The 24,288-nt window shown below is 40.9% G+C and overlaps 3 protein-coding genes across 10 annotated transcripts; 1 reads left to right on the top strand and 2 right to left on the bottom strand.

Moving 5' to 3' along the window:
• Positions 1 to 717: 717 nt before the first annotated feature.
• LOC135483890 (kinetochore protein Spc24-like) lies at positions 718 to 5,133 on the bottom strand. Of its 5 annotated transcripts, none has more exons than XM_064764985.1 (5): positions 5,022 to 5,133; positions 2,121 to 2,306; positions 1,789 to 1,969; positions 1,533 to 1,609; positions 718 to 1,249 (listed from the first exon to the last, which is right to left on the bottom strand). In XM_064764985.1, exons 2-5 carry the CDS (start codon positions 2,284 to 2,286, stop codon positions 1,134 to 1,136), a joined length of 540 nt encoding a protein of 179 aa, XP_064621055.1. In that variant the 5' UTR covers positions 2,287 to 2,306; positions 5,022 to 5,133; the 3' UTR covers positions 718 to 1,133. The 5 variants fall into 5 exon arrangements, with proteins under 5 accessions (XP_064621055.1, XP_064621039.1, XP_064621047.1 ...); XM_064764969.1 differs by lacking the exon at positions 5,022 to 5,133 and adding an exon at positions 2,934 to 3,002; XM_064764977.1 differs by lacking the exon at positions 5,022 to 5,133 and adding an exon at positions 2,760 to 2,786.
• Positions 3,157 to 11,139, top strand: LOC135483870 (uncharacterized). Of its 3 annotated transcripts, none has more exons than XM_064764941.1 (8): positions 3,157 to 3,381; positions 5,140 to 5,269; positions 6,418 to 7,294; positions 7,535 to 7,629; positions 7,756 to 8,035; positions 9,451 to 9,548; positions 9,758 to 9,863; positions 10,153 to 11,139. In XM_064764941.1, exons 1-8 carry the CDS (start codon positions 3,320 to 3,322, stop codon positions 10,329 to 10,331), a joined length of 1,827 nt encoding a protein of 608 aa, XP_064621011.1. In that variant the 5' UTR covers positions 3,157 to 3,319; the 3' UTR covers positions 10,332 to 11,139. The 3 variants fall into 3 exon arrangements, with proteins under 3 accessions (XP_064621011.1, XP_064620995.1, XP_064621004.1); XM_064764925.1 differs by having other exon boundaries at positions 3,158 to 3,381; positions 9,421 to 9,548; XM_064764934.1 differs by lacking the exon at positions 5,140 to 5,269 and adding an exon at positions 4,380 to 4,506 and having other exon boundaries at positions 3,159 to 3,381; positions 9,421 to 9,548.
• Positions 11,140 to 12,460: 1,321 nt separating this feature from the next.
• Positions 12,461 to 23,847, bottom strand: LOC135483852 (TBC1 domain family member 16-like). Of its 2 annotated transcripts, XM_064764906.1 has the most exons (10): positions 23,548 to 23,847; positions 22,061 to 22,308; positions 19,197 to 20,454; positions 18,719 to 18,891; positions 18,340 to 18,504; positions 17,728 to 18,011; positions 17,347 to 17,533; positions 16,856 to 16,950; positions 16,350 to 16,578; positions 12,461 to 16,116 (listed from the first exon to the last, which is right to left on the bottom strand). In XM_064764906.1, exons 2-10 carry the CDS (start codon positions 22,253 to 22,255, stop codon positions 15,931 to 15,933), a joined length of 2,772 nt encoding a protein of 923 aa, XP_064620976.1. In that variant the 5' UTR covers positions 22,256 to 22,308; positions 23,548 to 23,847; the 3' UTR covers positions 12,461 to 15,930. The 2 variants fall into 2 exon arrangements, with proteins under 2 accessions (XP_064620976.1, XP_064620984.1); XM_064764914.1 differs by lacking the exon at positions 23,548 to 23,847 and having other exon boundaries at positions 22,061 to 22,656.
• Between the last annotated feature and the right edge of the window lie 441 nt (positions 23,848 to 24,288).

The raw sequence follows: 24,288 nt of genomic DNA, 5'->3' as shown, positions 1-24,288 counted from the left end.
CAGGCGGATTCAGCACCTCTGTATATAGTCTCCGTGAATGCTATGCTATCTTCCAGGCAAGTGCTGTACTTAGGCATCCGTCAGTACATGCCAAAGATGGTCACAACCAGAATATAATGGAGACTGTTGTCGCATCCAGATGGGGTCTACAGGGAAGGCCAGCTTAGCCAAGAAACTTGAGACGAGTGCATGGTGCTGTCTCTGAATGAGCTACATTCATGTAATCTATTGGCTTAGGGGTTGTCGCATCTGGGCAAGTGCAGTTTTGTGACTGATTCATGCCAGAGATGTCGCAACCAGAATGGACACAGTTACTGGTGGTTCATTGCAGCAATGTTCTCTGCTATCAAGATGCCGACCCAGTCTTCATGTATCGGAACATGATAGGACCAGAATTGAGGCGGTTACATGTACATCCACTAAAGTGCTGGCTGCACTGCAGTAGTCTTGTAAATAAGTACCCCATCTGTTTGTGAACTACAGTGAAGACCGTTACATCTATGAAGGAGCAGCCCAGCAGCAATTGTCTGTCTGCTATGAGACACCACTGAATCCATTGCTATATGGACTGAATTGACAGCAATCACATCCAGAAAGGTACTGCAATGCAGTTGTCATCTCTGCTAAGCCCATCTTCATGTGGGCAAGAATGGAGTATTTGTCTCTTGGACATGGTCACAATCAGAAGGGAACAACAAGACCAAGGTAACAGGTTAGGACAGCATTTTATTAGATAAATGACAGCAACCAGATTGGTTTAATGTAATTACCACAATATACACAATTACACACTACATGCTCTATATATTTACAAAATGGAGTATAAGTTAGCTAACAGACTAAACAGTGCCTTCGACAAATACATGAATCTGTGACTCTCCATCCACAGTTGTTTGAACAAGACAAAACATGCTTGGCTTAGGCAGAGTTTTTCTTTTGGGACAGTGCACGATATGCCATGTATGCACTGCGTGGTTTCTCCCAACTATCTGAGCCAAATAGATCTAAATTGGAACAAATGTATGACAGTTTTTATATGAGAGGAAAGCTGATTTTATTTAGACCTGTCTCTCAAATAGTTCACAGCAGATGTCACATCAGGCTAGTCCATGTCCAGGCAATTGGTGCAAAAATCAATTTGAGTCCCAATCCGGCTCCATAAGATCCCACAAGTAGTTTGTGATAAAAAACTGGGAGTTCTCTTTTTGATTCAGGCAGAATGGCTTCACTCCTGAGCTGTTTAAAACAACTGAATTACAATTAAGGAAAGAACTAAATGATTTCCTGAACTAACCAAGAGTTTTAAGCGGCCCGCAAATGCTGTGACCTGCAATTAAAATTGCTTATTTACGTGGTGCTTTATCAAACCTGAATGGAATCATTTGATCATAACAAATCCGCAACCACTAACCCTTCAAAATCATCATGTTGTCATTTCTACACCAGGGTCCCAGCAATAGACATTAATCATTTGTGGAGTACTTCAACTTTAAATGAAAATGTTGTTAGATTGATTAAATTGAAAAGGATACAGCCTTTGATTTCATCTGGCTGACTGTCGAACTGCCATCGAATCTTGCACACAGAGGAATACAAATTTGACTGATGTCTGAAAAAGACAAAAATATAATAGTGTCAACAGTCAGATCTGCCTAAAGCTGCAGGATAATCCATCTGAAAGCATCCATTGTAAACACTTCAAAGAACTTGTGTTTGACAGCAAAGTTAATTGGCATACCATAGGCATACACCTTCTCAAGTGTCCCTCACTCAGTATACAATGCTTACTTGGCCTGCCTTATGATATTGCTCTGATCTGCAATACGGGCATGTTCCCTCTTGTTTTCTTCTAGTCGTTGACATTGTTCTCTCAACTCCTGAACCTTTTCAAGAGAAGCGTTTTTGCTGCACTGGACCACATCAATCTGTCGCTTCACCTTGCTGGCTTCACCCATGTCCTTCTGTAGCGCTGCAAACAATTACACAAAAGTATAAGTTATACGCCGCTCATTGTAACTGAAGAGTACTTCTGTTGGGACCTCTGGAATGACACTTTTTCTCTTTGTTCATTGCTTCCTCTTGAATTGAAAATTAACCAAAGCACACCAGTGCACTTTTACCTTCAATAGCCATGTTGATCTCTGCCTCCTTACGAATCTGCAATTTCTTTGAATCCTCGATACTACTTTTAATTTTATTCAGGACTTGGAATTCTTCATCATCACTATTTGACAGAATACTTTCAAGTTCATCAGCATAACTGAGCACGTCCGTTTCTGAAGTCATTATGAGAAGTCAACTTGAACCTGATGAAAACAAGTAAAATATGTAAATGTAATTGTCATGGAGTGTCACTGTCAACCATCCATTATCTTACACTAACGTTGCGCGATAATGTATCGCCACTTCTACGTTGTATCACCATTTACCTCATGACGTTAATGTCCTTTAAAAAGGGGCGATATAACGCACAATCTTCACACAACGTGACAATACCATCATATTGCGCAACATTAGATTATGATTCTTTGCATATACATAAGTTGGTCGATTGATTGTGAGGCTAAACTTTAGAATCCCCGATCGGAAATGACGTAGTCTGATCGCATTCAACTATAAATCCATTGAACAGTGGTGCTTGGTTAGTCAACCGATGACCTTTTTTTGGGGTGTGATCGGGGATTGTAAACTCGTTCCGATTGTGAGCCGGGTGATAACAAAAAGCTATGTCGGAGTGTATGTATTCCGTGGACCGTGACCTGGTTAGCAGGTTGCATGAATGAACCACCTCCCCCGAAAGGCTTGCAGCAGTGGCAAGAAACTCAGCTGAAATCATGATTATGAAGTAGGCTTGTCTAATTGGTCCATTGTACCAGCCCTATGGTCGCACGAAAGAAATAAGTGTGCCTTACTCATGTTGGCTATCAACTTACTGCTTCAAAAACAAACAAATATTCAGGTTTTGACAAAATCTTAAATTTCGGAACTGGCGCTCTCTAAAAAGTATGTGAGCTGGACTACGATTTGTTGATATATTTAGCGATTTCAAATTTGACCAATCAGTGCTCTCAATACAAATGAACCTTCGGCTCAGAGGTGAAGGTCACAAATATTCTCCAACACGTCAGTAAGCTTTTTTAACGGAGATTGGCTGACGATTTCGAAACCTCTGCATGGAACAGTGATGCGCTCTGAATGTCAACAAGCATTGACAAGTCCATGGACCTAAACGATTTGAGAGATTTTTGATACGAATGAACGGCCCGAGAGATGAGGATAAAAAATTACGTTGATTGATGCATTGATAATTTGGTGAATCATGGAGAATCATGAGAGATGTCAGAATTCATCTGAGACCGAACCAGTTTCAGTTGATTGCAGGTTGGTAAAATTTTTGGCACTTCCTTAGTTTTGGGACACACACAGGATGTCCCAAAAAATGTAACTCAGCTTTCATTTTTTTATATTTCGTTGAAAATATAGACAGGCCTACACATGTACGTTGGTTTAATAGATAATTTGGTGAAGGATAGAAGTTCTAAGACTAGTTTTTTCGTGAAACCTTGATTAACGTTTAAATAATTGGCAGAATAAGACTACAAGATTAGATAAGATAGAGGGCTGTGAGTGCAAGTCACGTGCAGATCCCTTATCTAACACCCAAGGCAAATGTCATGAAATTTTCTGGAAATGTGTTTCCCGGTATATGGTCTAGTCCATGACTACTCATTGTAATGATTTAAAACCAGGATTGGTGAACGATAATATGGGGAAGGCTCAGGCCTTGATAGGGAGCTCTTCGTTAATAGGGCTGGTGAGCGAGAAGACTCGGGTGGTGGTGGTGGTGGTGGTGGGGGGATATAGTTAGGATGATGCCATCATGGCAGTTGACCGAAGAAGCAGTTGGCTAGCACACAATGTCAATGATAGCGAGTAGTTGGTGGTGGGGAGAGGGGGGATATAGTAGATAATTTGGTGAAGGATAGGAGTTCTAAGACTAGTTTTTTCGTGAAACCTTGATTAATGTTTAAATAATTTGCAGAACAAGACTACAAGATAGAGGGCTGTGAGTGTGAGTCGCGGGCAGATCTCTTATCTAACACCCAAGGCAAATGTCATGAAATTTTCTGGAAATGTGTTTCCCGGTATATGGTCCAGTTCATGACTACTCATTGTAATGATTTAAAACCAGGTTTAAGGATGACTGCCACTTGACTTACATGACTTAGGTAGTAGGGCCACTCAACAGCTGTGATTGTCATTGGACTTTCACAGTGAACTCAAAACTGCATACCACATAAATGTGTTGATCTTAATACCTCTTTTTGGGAGGCTGCATGGCTTGCATGAAAGAATCCACTTTCTTTGACAATTTTCAGGAATGTTTCGACCAAGCAAAATATCAGCTTTAGACGCAGAATGGGTGACTTCAGCAACATTGTGAAGGCCTTTATTGGATCCAACTATCTAGGGTTACCCTTCGGTTTCTTTCAAAGTGGACTCCTGGTAAACCTGTTTTTGACTTGGCAGCAGCACTGCATGGTCTTGGCTTGTTGATATCAAAGTTGTGGCTTCTGTTTTGTGGAGAAGGCTCTCCTCAAAACAGACACAAAAGGTCAAATCAATCACAGCATGAAACTCAGCAATACATCTAGCTGAGTCAGAATGGACAATGACACGCCTGTCTTGAGAAGTTTAATGTCTCTGAGTCTCTCATTCATTGCAATCTTGATTGACAAGTCAAGACCAGGTTGACGTAGCTAATATGGAGAAGAATGGAAGTGTGTCACTTCTGAGTACTAGTGATCCCAGACATTCTATTGTCTGCCTTTTGTGAGATTAGGCTACAAAAAATGTTGATGTACATGTATGTACTTCTAGCTTGATATCAACATTGTACGCCTTGATTGTATTGACGTAGACTATTTGGTATCTCATATTAAGTAGTGATTGCATCTCCACTCTTCTCCTTGAGGTTACACATGCACAGTTGCCTGAATTTCTTTGGGGTGTGGCAATACCTGTACACCTATTGAAGAGAAATATCACTCTCGGGACTAAAAAAAGGCAGATTTAAATTCTTCCATCCAAACATATGACATTGGCAAAATGTAATTTGTTTCTTGAATGATTTTACAGGGTTGTCACTGTCAGAGGACAACGCACGGGCTGCCTTCATAAGCTGGGAGACTTAAACAACATAGTGAAAGCTTTCATTGGTTCAAGCTATTTGAGTTTGCCTTTTGGGTTCTTTCAGAGTGGATTACTGGTAGGAGAAATATAATTTGCATGCTTAGAATTGTGAACAAGGGAGAATATAGACATATGAGATTTTCTTATTCAAATCAAATTGTTAATCTGATCATTTGGATTCACCGCACAGAAGATTTTAATTGGGGAAACCTAATCAATTGGGTCTTTATTGTACTTTTTAGATAGAGGCCTGCTAACAAACGAGCTTCAGGACACAAACCTTTAACCTACATATGCAGCTCAAGTGACATGCCGTAACTGAACAATACAATCAATTAAACCTGGGACACTTTTATCAGTAATGTTTCCTGATCAATTCATAATGACCTCCTAATCTACATGTAACAATGTTTTGCAGCTTTGGCTATATTCTCCTTGTCTTTCAACGTTACCTTGCATTGTGATGGTCCCAACTCCCAATAAACCCTTCATTGTACAACTAATTTCTACCTCCACTGGCATATGATCCACATCCCATTCTGCATGCGCACTGTAGATAAATGCACTTAACCGGGCAAAGACCCAACTTGGTCATGAAGTATCATGAAGGCTATATTTCTATATTTCTATATCTACCTAAGTAAAATTCTTCTGCTGACGTTCTTGTGCAAGTTTCCTTTGATTTTCGAATATTGTAGAATAGAGAAACAAAACCAGTTCCTGGTAAAAGGCTCTGTTGTTAATAGACACCCCAGAGGTTGCAAGATTATCAATCTGTTTGGATTTACATAGTATGGTGGATAATTCTCATTCTGTGTTAGTTCCCTTTAACAGGGACATTATAGCTTTTTGAAATTGCTTTTTAAATGTATACAATAAAGGATGTTTTATTATCTATGATGAAGTTAGTCATAACTGAGGTTTTTAAATTGGATATAATTATATTCAAATATGTGACTCGCTCTACCAAAACTAGGCACTTGTCGCATCTGAACTCGACAGGTTGATACGGACTTGTTGTTCATTTCCCTATTGTAGACCTTTTGTGAAATCTATTACAAACTGATTTGGTCACATTTCACAAACGGTCTACAATAGGGAAATGAACAACAAGTCCGTATCAACCTGTCAAGTTCAGATGCGACAAGCGACAAGTTTTGGTAGAGCGGGTCACATATGCTGTGATTCATGAAAATAAATGTTTACCATTTCCTTTGGTTTCAGTTGGGATGCATTTCACTGGTGATCATCGTTGCCGTCACTGACCACTGCTGTCAGCTCATCGTCAAATGTAAGAAGTATCTCGTGGAGGAGCTATGTGAAAAATACGAGAGGGAGAACTCAGAGGAGGATGATGGGACCTACCGTCAACACCTACAAAGAGATCTCCGCTATGCCGACATAGGCGGGCTATGTTTTGGAAAATGGGGCATTGTGATAGTGGATGTCTTTCTGTTGATAACACAAACAGGATTTTGTGTAGCGTATTTCATTTTCGTTGGCAATACTCTTCTTGCCATGTTCCCTTTGAAGGAAGTGACAGTTCAGCTGGTTTACCCTTGGCAGAATGTTACAGTGAACCATACTAGGACTGATCATTTCTCCTTTGATTCTGAAGGTCATCCTATTCATGGCTATAACAATATTGAAAGTTTCTTAGGAAAAAATGACTTAGATCATGACATGGTGGAATTTGTGAATAAGGAGGATCTCGGTCCTTCTGCTACACCTTACTTCATGGTTTTTGGAGCAGGAAATGCAACAACCATAACGACCACAGTGCCAGGGAATCATACTTCTGACACAACAATAGGCCCCTCAACGTCTGGCAATCAAACCACAGCTACACCCATCACGACTCCGTTTATGAATACGACAACCATCTTACCGACAAACGAGAGTCTGATTCCAGCAACGAACACATCTGATCATGTGTTTGTTAGCTCCGCACCGGACCTGAGGTGGTTGGTCATTGCACCTCTCTTGCCATTTATCCTCTTCGCCTATATCCGTAACATCCGCAAGCTGGGACCCATCAGTCTAATTGCCAATGTAGCTATCTTTGGTGGTTACTTTGCTATTCTCATTTACATGTTGATTGGTAAGTGTTCTTAGAGTTCACTTCTGTAGAGGAATCTTTTGAGTCCAGTGCCATGCTCCATTGGAAAGCTTTTTATTTAAAAAATACAGGTTTTCACAACCGATGAAATCTCAAGTCATATCATTTTTGTCATGTCACTGTGCAATGAAAAGCCTTTCGTACGAACTTGCAATTTATAAGTGGAAGGGCTGTTTCTGGTCAACTTTATGTTTACAATTTTGTGTATTCTACTCATTTCAGATATAAAGATCGACCCAGGGGTAGTGTACTTCAAGTGGGAGACATTTCCGGTCTTCTTTGGTCAGGTCTCAGTTGCATTCGAAGGAATTGGTTTGGTATGTACTGGGTTTCATTCCTTTTCAAATTAAAAATGCTCAGAACCTGTCGTGACCACATATTTTGTATGTTTTCAACAAAAAGACTTAAAAGAGTTCAAGTCCATTTTGTCTCATGTCTTTCAGATTCTTCCAGTGGAAGCAAGCATGGAAGGAAACCGCAAAAACTTTCCTTTCTACCTCCATGGTGCTCTGTTCCTCGTCTCCTGTGTCCTCTCTTCATTCGGTATCATCGGATATCTACGCTACGGCCCTCACGTCCAACAAGTCATCGTGAATAATCTGCCTCCATTCAGTGTCTTGTCTTTGTGTGTGGACACGTGTCTCATCCTTGCCATTGCGTGTACTTATCCCCTGCAGGTGTTCCCAGTCTGTCAAATAACGGAGCATTATATATTCAGATTAGGTAAGTTGACACAAGTCATGCAAGCAGGAATATTACTGTGGTTAGAATGGTGGAGCGTTCGAGTTTAAAGCTTTAGGTCAAGGTGCCTTCTAAAATCTAACCTTGGGTTCACATCCAGGGAGCTTGGGGCCCACTCAAAACAAGTTTTTATTGCGAAAACTCAGGCTGTCTGAGAATGTACTTGTACGAAATTACATTCATTTTGTTGGCTGTGATAAGTCATACACTTACGATATACATTACTCTAATTTATTTATTCATGTCAGAGCAATTATTAGCACTCACAAAATGTAATTGGCATTGGTTGTTTTAGACGTTGGCAGTTTTGTCGCTGCTTGTTATCATTTGAATGTGTTGTTGAACTATCGAGAAATTGGTGGGTCAGGCGGCCTTGATAATGACAGTTTTTTAATCTTGTAGTCATGTTGTGTCATTAAATTCTAAATGTTGTGATGTAAGTATAGAAGCAGTGATCTGGTGACCAGGATTGAGAAAATGCATGCCTGGTATTGAATCAAGAATTTAGGTCAAGTCCTGAGCCAGTTTTTATGATGAGGCCTTGTACACCTCCACAGCTTTTTAGGGCTGCCTACCCTTATGCATTTGGGGGAAATTTTACACATTGTCAGGCAAAAGGCCTGTTTACACTTTGTTAAGGCCATTTTACACTTTGATTTTAAGGAAAAAATGTTTAGTAATCATGCTAAAATTGTCAGAAAACTCAGGAATTACAATTTCTGTTTCTGACTTGCACTTTTTCACCAAAGGTTTTACACATTGCTGGACACAAGGGGAGGCAGTTCTGGCTGGTGCATGTTGTACCAATTGGTCATTCTGCAAACATTGGTCTGGCACCTCTATAGTCTCTGATAAGACCTTTACAGCATAGTTCCTATCTGTCTCACTGCATGTCTCATCATAACCCCTTTCTTAAAATCTTAACAAGCATTCATAGTTTGCATGACATGTACCTGTAGAGACATGCATGGCTATTCTGTTGGTTCCTCCAGCTAGTCGGATGCACTTAGAACTTTTATAGAACTACATGTACACTTAGCATACATGTAGCTAGACCCCATCCTAAAATAACTTTGCAGTGTAGAAACTTCTGGTCCAAATAATGTTGTTGCTAGGTTTACTCTCTCTTTCTTCTGTATGGAAAATGCCACCATTTGTGTGGCGGGTTGCTTGAATACAACTTCCTCCTTGTTCATCCAGTTGATTGAGATGGTTTAACACGGAGACGTTGGTAAGCCAGCATGATAAGAATATTGTTTTGATTTGCTATTGTCTTAGTTCTGCCTTGCCTCTCCTGTAGCGAATGCATGTCTTTCTCCTAACACTAACCTTCTTTTCCTACTAACAAGTAGCTATCCCTCTTTTAGGCAGTGCCCATGATACGAGTCAACTTTCAGGTCTAGTCCAGGATAAAGATGAAGAAGATGAAGTTGAGTTTGACAATGATGGCAGTACAGAAGCAACAGCTTTAATCGTCGTGCAACGACAAAAAGAGGTAAATTCTTTTAAGATGCTTCAACGTTTCTTGTATACACCTCAAATATTCATTGAACAAGCATAAATATTTGGACACTAGCCCTTTCACAACCAACATATGAATATAAGCAAGTATGTTATGATACTTGATAGAAATTATGAGATATTTTCCCTTTCTATTATTGTGACTGTAATTGGTTTCTTCATGTTTGTTTTCTCTCTGAATAGGTCCCGACTTGGAAAAGGAACATCTTACGTACAATAGTGGTGCTGGTCATTGGAGGCTTGAGTGTTCTCCTCAGGAATAACTTTGCATACATTAGTGCTTTTGTAGGTAAGGAGTTTGTCGTTAAGGTAGCTCCATCTATTCTATATTTGTCAGTTGTGATGAAAGGCTTTGCCAGTTTGATGCATAGAGTCTTTTCATACATTGATGAATAACATCGACATTTGTTATGTCTTCTGGTTGAGTGACTTGCACCAAAGAGAGATGAGAAGTGACATGTGGAGGAATGGTGGATTCCACTGGGAGTCTCAAGTGACATGACTGTTATGCTTTCTGACATCGTCTGCCATTACGTCATGCAAAGTCATTTATACATATTAAACCTTTCTATTTTCAGGATCGTGTGGGAGCACAGCCTTGGCGTACGTGCTTCCCTGTCTCTTCCACATCAAGATCAAAGGCCGAGAGCTCCATCCGGTCATCATCGCCAAGAACGTCATCATTATCATCTTTGGTGTTGTTGGGGGAATAACAGGTGTTGTTGTCACAGTACAGCAGATAATTCACAATTTATGAGGAACAGTGTGGAGTGAGATAAACTGGGTCGATTTGGTGAAAATTTTAGTTAAGTTCCGTGAGCATGGGAAATTTTTTCCAGTTCTGCCAATTTATAGGGCGGTCAGTTGCACGCAGGTTATTGTCAGCTGAATTAGCTTTTCTTTGTTTTACCAATACTATTCACTGCTGATGGTCCCAAAGCCGCACGTGTCATTCTTATTATGGTAGTTTTCTGCTTCTTATCTAGATTGGTCACAAAGAAGACATTGCACAGTGTTCCACAATTTGTCAAACTCTGTATATAATTTGTACACTTTATGGAATTTGTCAAACTTCGTGAGTGAATTTTAATATTTTATAATCATCGAATTGCACATTGTGATATCATATTTCAGATACTGTAAACAGGGTAGTTTTTGCGAAGCTAAAATTTGCTCATTTTCATTTGACCAAATTTCATGTGTGCTGATGAAATTCAGTAGTTACATGGAATGCCTTAGACTTGACATTTTTGCACTTTTTATGTGTGTGTTTGTTGGTGCATTGGCGAAAATCGCAAAAAAAATGATGCAAAAATTTCACTGTTTACAGCACATGTAGTTTTCAAGTTTTTTTCATAGACCCAGTCATTTCTGATGAAAATTATGTTTACAGTCAAATATGTCTTATTTCTTCTCTATTAATTTGTGTAAAGTTACATTATACGATGCATGTACATTTTGTATTCTAGTCAGTCCCTGACAATGCAGTAATGGTATATAGGTTGTATTATGTATGGAGGCAAAGGAAATATTTAAAAGAAAAAACTGAATGATTATTTTAAAAACTTTGTTTCTTATTCTTTGTTTCTTGCTTACTATTTCTTGACAAGGTCTAGTGTGCACCTTACAGCAAAACTGGAGGGGCTAAACATGATCAAGTGTCCAATCTGCCTGGCTTGTTTCAGAGGAGCGTGTCTGCAACGAAATCTCTCCCCAATTCAAAAAGAGTGAATTTTCCCCTATTCAGAATCTAGCAGGCAGCATTTTCTTGTGAACTAAAACCATATCGAAGGGCTGGTTTGTCCTTCATTGGCACATTGTTACCTTGGCCTAGACGCCTTAAACATGTCCTTAGATTGTAATTCTCATTGAAATGAAGGTACGAAACCAAGATTCCTTGAACCTGGTACATGTATGTGTATAGAATCTGTTGATACAATGTTCTATTGTCATAATAACATTCAACAGAACCTCTCTAATGAGGGCATTCTATGGACTGAGAAATGCTGTCCTTGAAAATAGAGTATCCTTATTACAAATATCCAATTGTACTGACATCTACATTGGACCATAACCATTCTCCATGGGGAGGGTGACCTGCATCCTGACATCTACATGGGACCATAACCATTCTCCATGGGGAGGGTGACCTGCATCCTGACATCTACATGGGACCATAACCATTCTCCATGGGGAGGGTGACCTGCATCCTGACATCTACATGGGACCATAACCATTCTCCATGGGGAGGGTGACCTGCATCCTGACATCTACATGGGACCATAACCATTCTCCATGGGGAGGGTGGCCAGCATTCTGACATCTACATGGGACCATAACCATTCTCCATGGGGAGGGTGGCCAGCATTCTGACATCTACATGGGACCATAACCATTCTCCATGGGGAGGGTGACCTGCATCCTGACATCTACATGGGACCATAACCATTCTCCATGGGGAGGGTGACCTGCATCCTGACATCTACATGGGGCCATAACCATTCTCCATGGGGAGGGTGACCTGCATCCTGACATCTACATGGGGCCATAACCATTCTCCATGGGGAGGGTGACCTGCATCCCGACTCTCATGTGTCTGCGTCACCACTATCGAGGCGTGAGTGATTTGGCGCTCTCGAAACATTGCGGGTCAAGATGGGTGACCTGGTGACAAAGATGCCCACAGGGGGAGGTTGCGCTCTTATCAGCTCCATAGGTTCCTTCTGTGGCCTTCTAACATGATGTCTTGAACGATATCTCATGGAAATCTAGGTGACTGCTTGCATCCCAAGAATTCAGATGGCGCTACCTTCTAATGTCCCATTCTGATTGACTATATGCGAATGATACGGCCATCCGAGTGATATTACAAACAAAACGAACATGTTGTGTTTACTTCTCATAGTCTTTATTGACATCACCATGACGGCTATTTATCAACATTCATAATCTGTTCAAATTATTTTTACATACAACAAATATCGGCATACTCCGGCTTCAGTTAGTAAAATTAGCTACACTGAAACAACACAATACATATGAACTATGACTGGGACAGGGTAAATTTATCAACCAGTGATAAATATGCACCATTATTGTGTAAAATATGTGGGTTTCCTAGCTATAATTTGCAGTCAGTTTTTGTGAGGTCACACTTCATGTAGTCCTTTGGAAAGATCACAGACTCATATACACTGGATCGGTGACATGGCTTCTAGCTATCGTTCTCTGAGCCTGCCAGACGTCCAAAAGTGTGTAAAAGCGTCTGCGGAAACAGGCAGTTGGAGGGGGCATCTCTCCGGTCAGATTGAGGAACATCGACCATGAAGTATCAGACAGGTTTCGTCTACATGAATGTGAGGGGTTTAAAATGTCCAGGTATTTTTGGCAATAATTTACTGATATGTATTATACATGTAGGCAAGCAATGAGATTTCAAATTTTTTTCAGTTTGTCGTACTGTAACAAAAAAACCCGAAAATCTTCACAGTATAATTTGACACGTATAGATAAAGAGCAAAGCACTGACTTTAGACAAGGAAAATAACAGAATTTCTATACCGAGCAGAGACATCTCGCTGCACAAATTACTAGACACACATTTGAAAGGAAGTATCACATATGGTACTCGATCTATGCACAGCCACAGCAAGAGTTCAAATATAGATGTATATTGTGGATACTTTGTTTGATAAAATGGCATTTACGTTGAGTTTTGAATAAAACTGCACAGGCTAAACTCAAGCAATTCGTACAAGTTCTGCATCTCCACTCGCGTCTTATTTCTGATCTGTTTGCTGCATGGCCAGAGATGGACGATGAGCTATTTGATGTTTAAAGCCATGCCAACCTGGGACATGAATGCAAGGAGTCTACATGTCTATTGCTAGCTCACAGGTGAGCGTAGACTACCAACTGAGTGTTCTGTTCTACAAGTTGCTTCAATGCAGCCTATCTAATGACTAGTATTTACACGTTTATAGATAGAAGAAACATATGATATGGAATAAAGAGAAAAATCTTTCAAACATAAACAAAACAACAACCAATATAACGATGAGGATTAAAATTAATAAACACGTTATGGGTCACATTAGATATGCCGTAATCTTTAGTCAGAAGAGTTTGAAAAGGGTCCGAGACCCTCCTTTTAGCCACAAATGATTCAGGCATGTCTATTGTGGCCCGTAACCAGTATATTATTTGAATCACCACCATGGTTATAAAGACAGGCATAGTACAGCTACATCAACACCTGCATGAACATGTGAAATGTAATATGGAGTGTAGACCATTTTGCATGCATGGCCACAACTAATCACTGCTTTTACTATGAGATAAACTGGAAGATCAAGCACGTTACTTCCTCTAATTAGTCAGTTACATGATATGAAAAAGACTAGCAAGGCGATATTCTAGGATACGCATAACAAACATATGAATGGATTTTCCATTGGGAATCACTGTTTTCGGCCCAATCACATGGAGCGAATATTAGCAAATGCACACAAACCACTAGGACATGCAAAACAATATGTAAATTAGAAATTTCAACCAAAACAATACTGAACTCACAAGCACCACAAAAATTGCACTACGTCACTTAAATGGTTCACAATGTGCATATTGTAAGCTATTTATTACAATAATACACAGGAACATTTACAGGTAGATTATAACAATGATGACATATTTTGCTCCTAATCACATTCTGTTCAGAGTGTAAAATTAGCAACTCTGGGTTTTATCGAGAGACTCTAGGTAGGAGCCATGAGAGAGAGAGAGAGAGAGAAAAAGAGAGAAAATTTCATGAAGTTACTGACAGGTTTGTACTATTTTCAAGTGTATCAAGTTTCAAGTGGAAGCGCGGTGGCGCAATGGCAGAGAGCCGGTCTCATAACCGGAAGGTCGTGGGTTCGATTCCCGGCTGAGTCGCCACTTAGAAACTTCCTACTGGTCGAGTTCAATCGAGCGCTCAGTAGCTGCTCATTGAAACCCCAGATTGATTTCTGTGGAGACCGGGATGATAATAATGTAGTCCCAAAAGCGCATTGAGCAGGGAACCTGGAAATGCGCTATATAAGAACTCAATTATTATTATTATTATTATCAGCACAATTCACACTTTGGAATAACAAACCAGACCCACCTCCCTAACTGTGCGTCTAAGTCCCCCAACTGGACCTCCACCTCTTGCCTATGGTCCTCCTTTTGATTTCAAAGCTTCACTACATGCAGTCTTGGTCAAAAGACAGTTTAAGTTATTGCTCGATTCCGATGATAGATTGTCACTTTCTTGGACGCACAGTTATGCTGATGACTCAAGATAACATGAAGAGTTTCAAATGCAATTATAACTAATAGAGACTATTCAGAACTATCGCAAGTTGCACGATTATGTCCACTACACACGCTGCAACTTTCACTGAATGGCAGCATGCTGTGCAGCAAACATCATAGCCCAGCATCAAGGGTTAATATTACTGTCAAACACTTAGCACCCATTTGATAGGAGAATATCATATTCCTAACACTTCAAGCATAAACCAGATTATTCATTCATCACTTAAAAAAAACGTTAATCTCAAGTACGCCAATCTCAATGTGAGCTGCAGGAAGCCCTGTTTAGTAAGATCAGATCCAAAAGTTGAAAGATTTGTTAGGCTTTACACAAACTTAAATAAGTCACAAGTTCCCAAAATATGTGTGACCAAGGGCAAGGGACAAATTCTGATATTTGTTCTTTTTGTGACTTCACATGGATGGTGTGGTCACTCAAGCATTAAACACTTACGTTAACAGCCACAACCAGAGACAGACTTTGAAAACTGTATTACGAGATTATTACTAGTTAGTGACCCTCAGGGCTGTTAGTAGACTCAATACATACACAATACAATGTACATGTGAACAAGGCTTCTTATGCACCACTAATGTAACAGTTACATAACACCTATAGACATTAAATGAACAGTTAGGTTAGAAAATAAACGCTAAGCCATTCCGTAGATCTTTCAAGCTTTTGCAGAATCACCACTCTATCTCATTAAGGCACTTCTAGCAATAAAGAGTCTCAAGTCCACCACACATTTACACACTTCATCCAACCTAAACAATTATATGCAGACAAAAGTGCCAGCTAAGTGTTTTCGAGAAGAATGCGCAAAAATATTCTGGCACAACCAGCGATTCAATCACTGGTACCAAGTGATACTTTTAACCATCCATGATTGCAACTGGCCCCTAATCACAAGCAATAGCACTTCCTACTTCTTGTGATCAGTGCCGAAACATTTCCCATTCACATATATTACATTCGACCCAATATTGCACTCTAATAAAAACTTCTCCAATTGCTAACTTGGTGTTGGTGTCGGAGTTTGACCATTGTACGTACAGATCTCATCATCGGGGTGTCCGGTGCATTCCACAGCGGGCACATGGCCACTGTCCCACATTCCTGGACCACATAACAGACACAGTCCGTGGAGAGAGCATGGGATGCTGCGCCGGGAACGGAACTTGTGGAGGAGACCTCGTGCCTGGAGAAAATAAACATGGATAAGGTCAAGAGAATTTGGAGGGAATGGTCACATCTCTGGTAAGTTTAGACAACCTTCTTCATCTTCCCTGGTATGGTCTTGATTTGGATTTTATTTTGGGGTTCCTCTACCCTGAACTGAGACTCACTGGGAGAGGCCCTTGGCTCAACCTGTCTGCAATTTGAGTGAATCCGCTAATGACATATTGATAGGCCCACATGATATGTACTGACCTTTCTGAGTACAGCATCACCCGACATATGCATGGAGAGACTGCTGAAGTGGAGAAGCATCTCATCCGAAGCCAAGTCCTGTTGAACCACATCATCACCGTAGACAGCAAGGATAGCCACGCAGATGAACAGGTGGAAATAATCCGTCTGGTAATGGGCCCAGCAAGCTTCCCACATCTTTAGCGCGTCATCTTCGGGAAATTCTCTCTTGAAACACAGTAAGATCCATCTGGTAATTGAAAAATATTAACAGAGTGAGATTGAGATTTCTACATTTTCTTTGTGAATTCAAAGGAAAAATTGGTTCCACTTTGTAAAATTTGATGCCATGTTGTTGCAGACTATCGTGATATTCATTGCACAGACAAATGAATCCAACTCAAGTACCGATTTTATTCTCTGAATATTTACAGAAGCATTGAGCATAGATTTTTGAGCCCACTAAAGTTTCTCTCATGGAATCTGTACTGGTGCAATAACACTAGTTGAGAAATATGAATCGGTACCTGTGCGAGAAAAGCAGATCCATGGCATCACCAAGTTTGACTAGATGTGCATAGAACTTTGGCACCATCAAGCGCATCAGTTCTCGTAGGTAGCCCTGAAATTACAGCAAAACTACATTTCGGTGCTTTGCTCAACTCGTCTACAATACAAGGGTTACCAACAGAGGTGTATTTCCAACTTTGAATTTGCCAAGCAGATATCCCCCTTGTGCCAAGAAACGTGCGTTGTATCAGAGAGGACTCCCAGTAAGGGCTTTGCTGGCAAGATGGTCTTTGTCCTGAGAATACTATGAGAGAAGTTCCGGTCTTGCTTAGCTCCAGGGCCCATGAATGCAGTGCAAACACAGCCTCAATCCTGGATATGTTCGAATCTGTTAGAATGCCACTTTGTCATCAGATCTGAAAACACAGATCTCTACTAATTTCAGTTGGGCCAACTTTCGTGAAACTTTGCACTATGACCCAGTGTTCCAACCCAACGTTCCACATACCAGCTGTTTATCCATATCACTGTCCTTCGGCGACGTCACAAATATCGTCTTCTGCATGAGGCCGGTGAAGCACCAGTAAGCGTCTGCTTCGTGGCGGATCTCATACAAGACGGGAGCAAGAAGGTCAGACATGCCCTGTGTATAGCCCAGATGGGGGTTGGCATATGCAAAGTTGAGGAGAATGTTTCTGAAATGGACAAAGAGTTCAGGTTATTTTGTCCCTGTCATCACTTTAGGCTACTCCATCTGATATTGAGCTCCCACCAAGGAGTCAAGATCCCATTGATAGATTTGCAGACAGTACACTCTAATAGACATTATATCATCATCATCATCAAATTATTGAAAAAAGTGGAAACTCAGACCACAGCCACAACTTACTTGAGAATCTCTATGTTTGGGTTGCCCTCCCCCTTGAAGTATGGATGGCTTCTGTCTGTCCTCACAACATCTTTCTCAACAATGCACTGAATTGACTTCCAAAACTGTTCCTTCTCTTCACCCTCGAGAGCCTCCCGTTCCTTCCTAATGTTCTGGTACTGGATGTACTTGTCATTCCGGATCGCTTCCCGGGCCTCATGCGTTGAGTCGAAGGGGTAGTATTTGAGAAGGAATGGCCAAACCTCAGCTCGCATCACAGGGTCCAAGCCCCCAAAGAAGATTGCCTGAAAACAGAATCAAGAAGATGCTACGAATATAAGACAGACCCTTTTTCTAATAGGAAAAGCTCCAGGTCTGTGGGACACGTTCCTTACCTCCATACAGAAGTACTTCAGACATGTCTCTGCATGTCTAGACTTGCATGTGAATACAGCTTGTTTCAACTCACAAATGAAAACATTTTTTGATAACATTAGAAAGAACGTTCATACTTCTCCAGGGCAATGGAAGTACATGTTTACAAATGATATCTGTCTATAAGAGCGAACAGTCCAGAAAACTGCATGAGCATCTCCGGCCAAGCACACAAGGATATTTCAACCTAATTTCTACCTTTCTAAGCGATAAATCTTCATCGATCTCGCCCAGCTCGTTCATGTGTTGCCGCCATATTTGATCGGAGACCAACTCGTACATTCCCTCCTCTGGGTGGTACTGGTCCTTCTGAATCCACGGTCGGATCACAGAGAACTGCTTGCACAAGTGATTGGTGTTCTTCTGAAAAAACAAAATGTTATCGCAAGTTTAAAAAAATCTCAAAAGAACAAAAACAGATAACTTTTAATTAACACCATTTCTTTCAACGAGATGGAGTGACTTTCTGAGTAAGAGAACGCAGAAAAGAACTATCCCATTGCTTGAAACAGATATCTGTTTCTCTATCCAAAAAAAACTATAATCCTTGGCCTTTTTTTCTGTTCTTTTTACAAACCTTTCGCTGTGGCTGAGCAAAGAACTTCCAATCTTGGAAAATCGAGGCCAACTTATCGAGTCCTCCGTGGTGAAAGTGTAAGATTTTGTACTGGCTTTCCCGACTAGCAATCACCATTTGGCCGCATGAGAACTTTTCATCGCTGTAGAACAATCGTAGCGAACGCATCTGGCCTGAAACGTTGAATCAAGTAAGTGAACATGTATGTCTCATAGCATGTTACAGAACTTTGTATTATGTCCCATCAAGAAAAAACCTCAACATTTGAAAAGGAAATCCAACCAAAGAGGACTAATAACTTTTGCCAACGATGCAATCATATAAAGAGTACTGTTAGTGTAATCAGCCAAGTCCTGAAAGCAGCAAAGGAATGCTCTTCTTAAAAAGGTTTTCTTATCACATCAAGATCTGCAATGATAATGTGTCATTGTGACTTGGGCAACAGACTGCCAGTTCCCAATGACAATGAAGGACTCACCTAGATCCACAGTAAATACACCACATATCTGTTCCCTTGGGCTCTGCTTCGCATCCAGCGGGCTCCTGTTGCCGAGATAACTCACTGAATTCTCCGGGAACTGATTATTATACGTAAGTCCAGGTGATTCAATCTCTGTGCTAAATGAGAATGATTTAGGAGAATCGGAGCCTTCGGGCGTGAAAGGCGACGGTGGATCAGAATCTGGTCCTGACGTAGAGCCAGTGGAATCTGTTGGAGAATCAGGAATGTTTGTCACTTGGATATCAGGGGTAAGACTAGAAAGTTTTTCAGTGGAATTGTCGAGGTTTAACGTAAGATTTGATCGGTTGCCTCCGTTTTTGTTAGGCAATGATTGTGGCAGTGAGGCAGAGTTGGAAGTATAAGTGTCACTATCTGAGGTGCTACTGGTCTTCGTCTCGGTATCGCCAGTGCCAAGATGAGTCATGCCATTCTGCAACTCCTTCAGCTTGTGCTGATAGTGTTCCACAGTCCCACAAGGGCTCGTGTGTGAAGACTCTGAGCTCATACTAGCCTGTTCTGACGGTGGGTCACTCTTAGGATCACTGTGTTTTGACCCGTCATCAACAAATGCATCATCGTCCATTTCTTCGGTCACAATCACAAGGTTATCACCCTCCATTTCGATGCTGGTTACAGACCGACTGGAACTCGTCCGCTCCTTCTCCTTCACAGCTTCAATCTGCTTATTTTTCTTGACTAAGTGACTCAACATGGCATCAGTAGGCGCAATCTCACTATCTGAAGACAGACTCGTATCCCGCACAGAATCTTCCGATTCTGGCACCCCTTGATCCTTCACATCACCCCCAGTGTTTAGTTTCCCCTCCAGATGCAGACTTATCTCATCCTGACCAATACCAGAATCACTCTGCGACTTCAAACTACTACTGACTTTCCTCATCACCTCATCATTACCACTCAAACTATCAGGACTTGGCTCCGTCTCAAGAGAATTCTCACTAGATGTTGCACTGATACAATCCTTGTACTTGAGTGTGTGTTTGAGTACCTCATCGTCTTGTTCCCCGGCTGAATCATCGGGCGTAACATCCACAGAACAAGAGATCTCCTCGTGGGTGAACTCCTCCCGTGGAGTTTGCCGCGGACTCCGTCGAGGACTGACCGTGCGAGAACTTGCCAATGATCCACTGGGGCTGTTCTCGAGGCTGATGTTAGGGTTCTTCTTTAAAGTATTATTGGGAATCCAGTTGAGTATCAGAGTGGAGCCAAGTACCTTGAATATAAGTAGAACAAATAATCATAACTTATAAAGGGTGAAATGCACCTGATCCTTTCAACTATGATAACTTCCACTCAATTTTGCTGTTGAAGTGGTTAAGGTGGCTGCTTTTATGTTTTTCACTGCACCTCCAAAACCATTCTTCTCCCTCTGCGAGGAGTGGCATGGGGCAGAGCCACAGGCCACACTCCCCACCACACATTGTCGTTACTGAGCCGGCACTATGTATTATTCACCTTTTAGGATGAAATACAAACATCTGAGGACTTCTGCTGTATACTTTGAGATGCATATCAGATTCAGAAGCACCATCTACTCAGGAAATTGGAGTAAGAGATCGGTGCTGGCCTGGTAGTATGCATCTCCTATACATGTAGATACTCTGTCTTTATAACCTTTCGCGTATCATGACATGAAGTATACATGCAGTGTATCTTCCTGCCAAGCTATGATTTGTATGATGCTCCCACAAACACACCTAGAATATTTTGGAAGTCATTCATAACATTTGTAACACAACTTACACATACTTCAAACCCCAGCAGCACTTCAGTGATTGATTCAAATATTCACTAACAACTTCCGAGTTTTATTGATTGAAACAAAGCAGTGCTGCCGGGGTTGACAAGCCAGGTAGTTAGTTCCATGTATCGTATAAATAGATCGTGTAAAATAATTTCTGTATCATTCCCACATCAATCCGAGACTTATCCCCATTGTGTGTGTAATCCCATGTGTGGGTTACCATCCACCAGTCCATTAGGATAATTACATGCTTACTTCCTCTACTGTCAACAGAGGTATTGGCTGATCAATATGATGAGGCAAGTACAGTGGCTAGAGTAGGGACATGTATACATGGACAATGGAGAGTGACGAACACGCAACAAGCAGATACAACCAAGGAATAAAAATGGCACTGCTGTCTTGAAAGATTACACTTTTTCTACATCTGATTTGTTAACTTCGTCCCCCCCCCAATGTGTGCATGGCTACACAGGAAAGCCTGGCCTGTCTGACACAAGTACACATGTTTCATTCATAGTGAACTTACATAATTATCTTATCAATACACCTCTATTTACAACAGCTGCTATTATTCAGCTCACTACTGTTACGACTATGAGGACAGCAGTTTTTCCATTTACTGACATTTTTAGCCAACTGTGTTTACTCAACAGAATCCACATGCCAGTAATGACATAACTGGAGGCAAAATAACAGGGAGGATGGTCTAAATGCAATATGATTCGACAGACAAGTGAACACCATGGCATATAGTTAATGTCTGGGTTGTTGGTTTAGAGTTGGCAGCAATTTAGATCACTAGTTCAGTTAATACATTACATGTATGTTGTCTGACTGTTTTACTGGATCCACAGAAGGACAAGAGAAAAAACCACATTGTGGGATGATAAACTACACATTACATGTACCTTCATTGCCTGTATAGATTATCCAATCAGGAGATTCTTCGTCAAGTGTCATGCACTTACTGCATTTCAATACGCAGTCGAGTAAAATCTAGCCTGAAATATGGGGTATCTGGAACAAATTTCAACAGAAGGTTTCTTTGCAGTTCTTGCAAGGCTTATCTTACCTCGTCATTCTGTGTTCTGATGGTCATGTAGCCCGGGTGATGCTGTGACTCTTTCCTTAGAGGGACCGGTGGATGAACACACACATTGTTCTTACAATAGATAATCTCTCCATCAAGCGGTGGTGACTTGCCAGACTCCGGACTGGATAAGCCCAGGAATGTCGAGGCCTTCTTAAAAAGTGAGCTGAACGACATCCTTCTTTGGCAGTGTGGTCTAGATTGTTTGGAGAATGGAATTAGAACATCGTCTGAAACAACACAAGAAAGATTTCAGGGTTAGCAGAGTGAGAGTCTGAAATGTTTTGCCTTTTTCATCCCTCAGGCTCACCATTCTGCAACAGATGGGAACATAAACAACACGTGGCTAAACACAAGACGTTTCTTCGTCGGTCACATTCATATGAATTGTATGAATAATTCCCCCATTATTCATCATTGTCATTCATGTATCCAATCAATGCATGACTACATGAATGAGTATGCTTTAATAAAAGGCAAGCTGCTGCAAATGGTTCATCCAAGAACAGAACTAATGTAGCTGATTACAGAAAGCTTGATATGATTTCATGTAACTATTTCGACAGGCCAAAACTAGGCATTCAACCTGACAGTTTCGGCCAGGATTCGAAAGACTATGGTACCCCATGACCGAAAATGATAGAGGCAGAATTGGCAGGAAGAGATGAAACAGCGGCCTCTAACTCTCAGCAATGTTCCAAATCAAGAACATAATGACATTGCCGTTGATCACACTTTGGTCAACCAAAGAGAATGATGCAGAGTGAGATTCATCCAACCATCCTCTCTTCCTCAATCAAATACGGCCATTCACCAAAATTCCTTTACCCCTCTCTCCCACAGCCCTTCAAAGATTCCAAGTCCTAATACTTATAGTCTTTCCTCCTTTTGAAGCTTCTCTCCCGAGCCGAGGGAAGCTTAAAACCGCATGCCATATGGTCGTATATACGTGCTCCACCCACCCTTGAAATACTCCAGAAAAACACAAAGCCAGGACGGTCCAGCACATTAGAGGGAAAGAGATGAGAGATTTCAGAGAATAAGCTATCAAGAAGTATCAATCATATCGAAAACAACATGTCAGGTACATACAATACATGATTAGTACATTAGTTTCTCCTAGTAAAAAGTAACTTACAAGTGCAGTGGTATTGGAATTGATACTATGAATGATACACTTACTATACTGTAAGTTGAGTTGATGAACATGATGAAGTTGTGATGTATTGTGTATTACTTACACTACATACATTTCCACACTGTACACATCATACAAGACATGCATGTCCATGATTGTACAAGCAGCATGCATTGCATGTGTCATTGCGTGTACACTCCCGACCCGTAGTGTATTTGACATGTTTGACAGTCGATGGTGAAAACTAACAGCAACAGCACGCTACGCGCTGTAACTTTGTCTATAAGTTTGAAATCAACTTTTCTTCACAGTTGAATCGAAAGGACTTTACCTGATAACCTTCTGCTATCGCGATGATGGAAAATATGGTTACGATAATGGTCAAAATGATAATTTTATACTTAAGGGACCATTTCAACAGTTGCTCTGGGCCGGGGTCATACTAATTCCCGACCTACCCCGACCTTTACCGACGTGCGGAAAATGCTGCCAAAATATAGTATTTTTATCATCAGAATATATATATTTGTACTGTTTACGTACATATACCGCACGTCTGTTAATTTCAAGACTTTAGAACGATGCTAATTTGAGCAAATCAGTTCTAATAATTACATTAATTATTTACAATAATTGCAATTTTTCTGCAGGTCGGCCATCTTTGTTAGTTGTGTTTGTCGCTTCTTGTAAACTGTACATGCATATGCTCGTGTCCGGCCTTGTCTGAACCCAGCCTTTGGTCTCGTTAGGGAGTTTTTCCCAAATGTACGCGATGATGACGTGCCCCATTAACAGGACATAACATATATTTTTTAAAAATGCGTTTCCAAAGTGAATGCATGAGGACAACCCATTTGTGTCGTATATCACTGGAAACGCCCGATTCCCCTGATTCTGCAGGATGTTAAATCGGGCATTTTATTTCTTTAAATAAATCATAAGCGTCGCATTTGCTCTTAGCTCTGTTCACCATCCCAAATGGCAATATTGCCAATTGGGCCGGACAATCACGAAAAACCCCAAATATTATACATTTCTTTCTGAATAATTCTTACAGTGACCATTATCCAAT

Source organism: Lineus longissimus, chromosome 1 (genome assembly GCF_910592395.1).
Source record: "Lineus longissimus chromosome 1, tnLinLong1.2, whole genome shotgun sequence".
In the NCBI taxonomy this organism is placed as follows: domain Eukaryota; kingdom Metazoa; phylum Nemertea; class Pilidiophora; order Heteronemertea; family Lineidae; genus Lineus; species Lineus longissimus.
The sequence above is the reverse complement of the archived record's forward strand: the minus strand, read 5'-3'. Positions and strand labels throughout refer to the sequence as shown.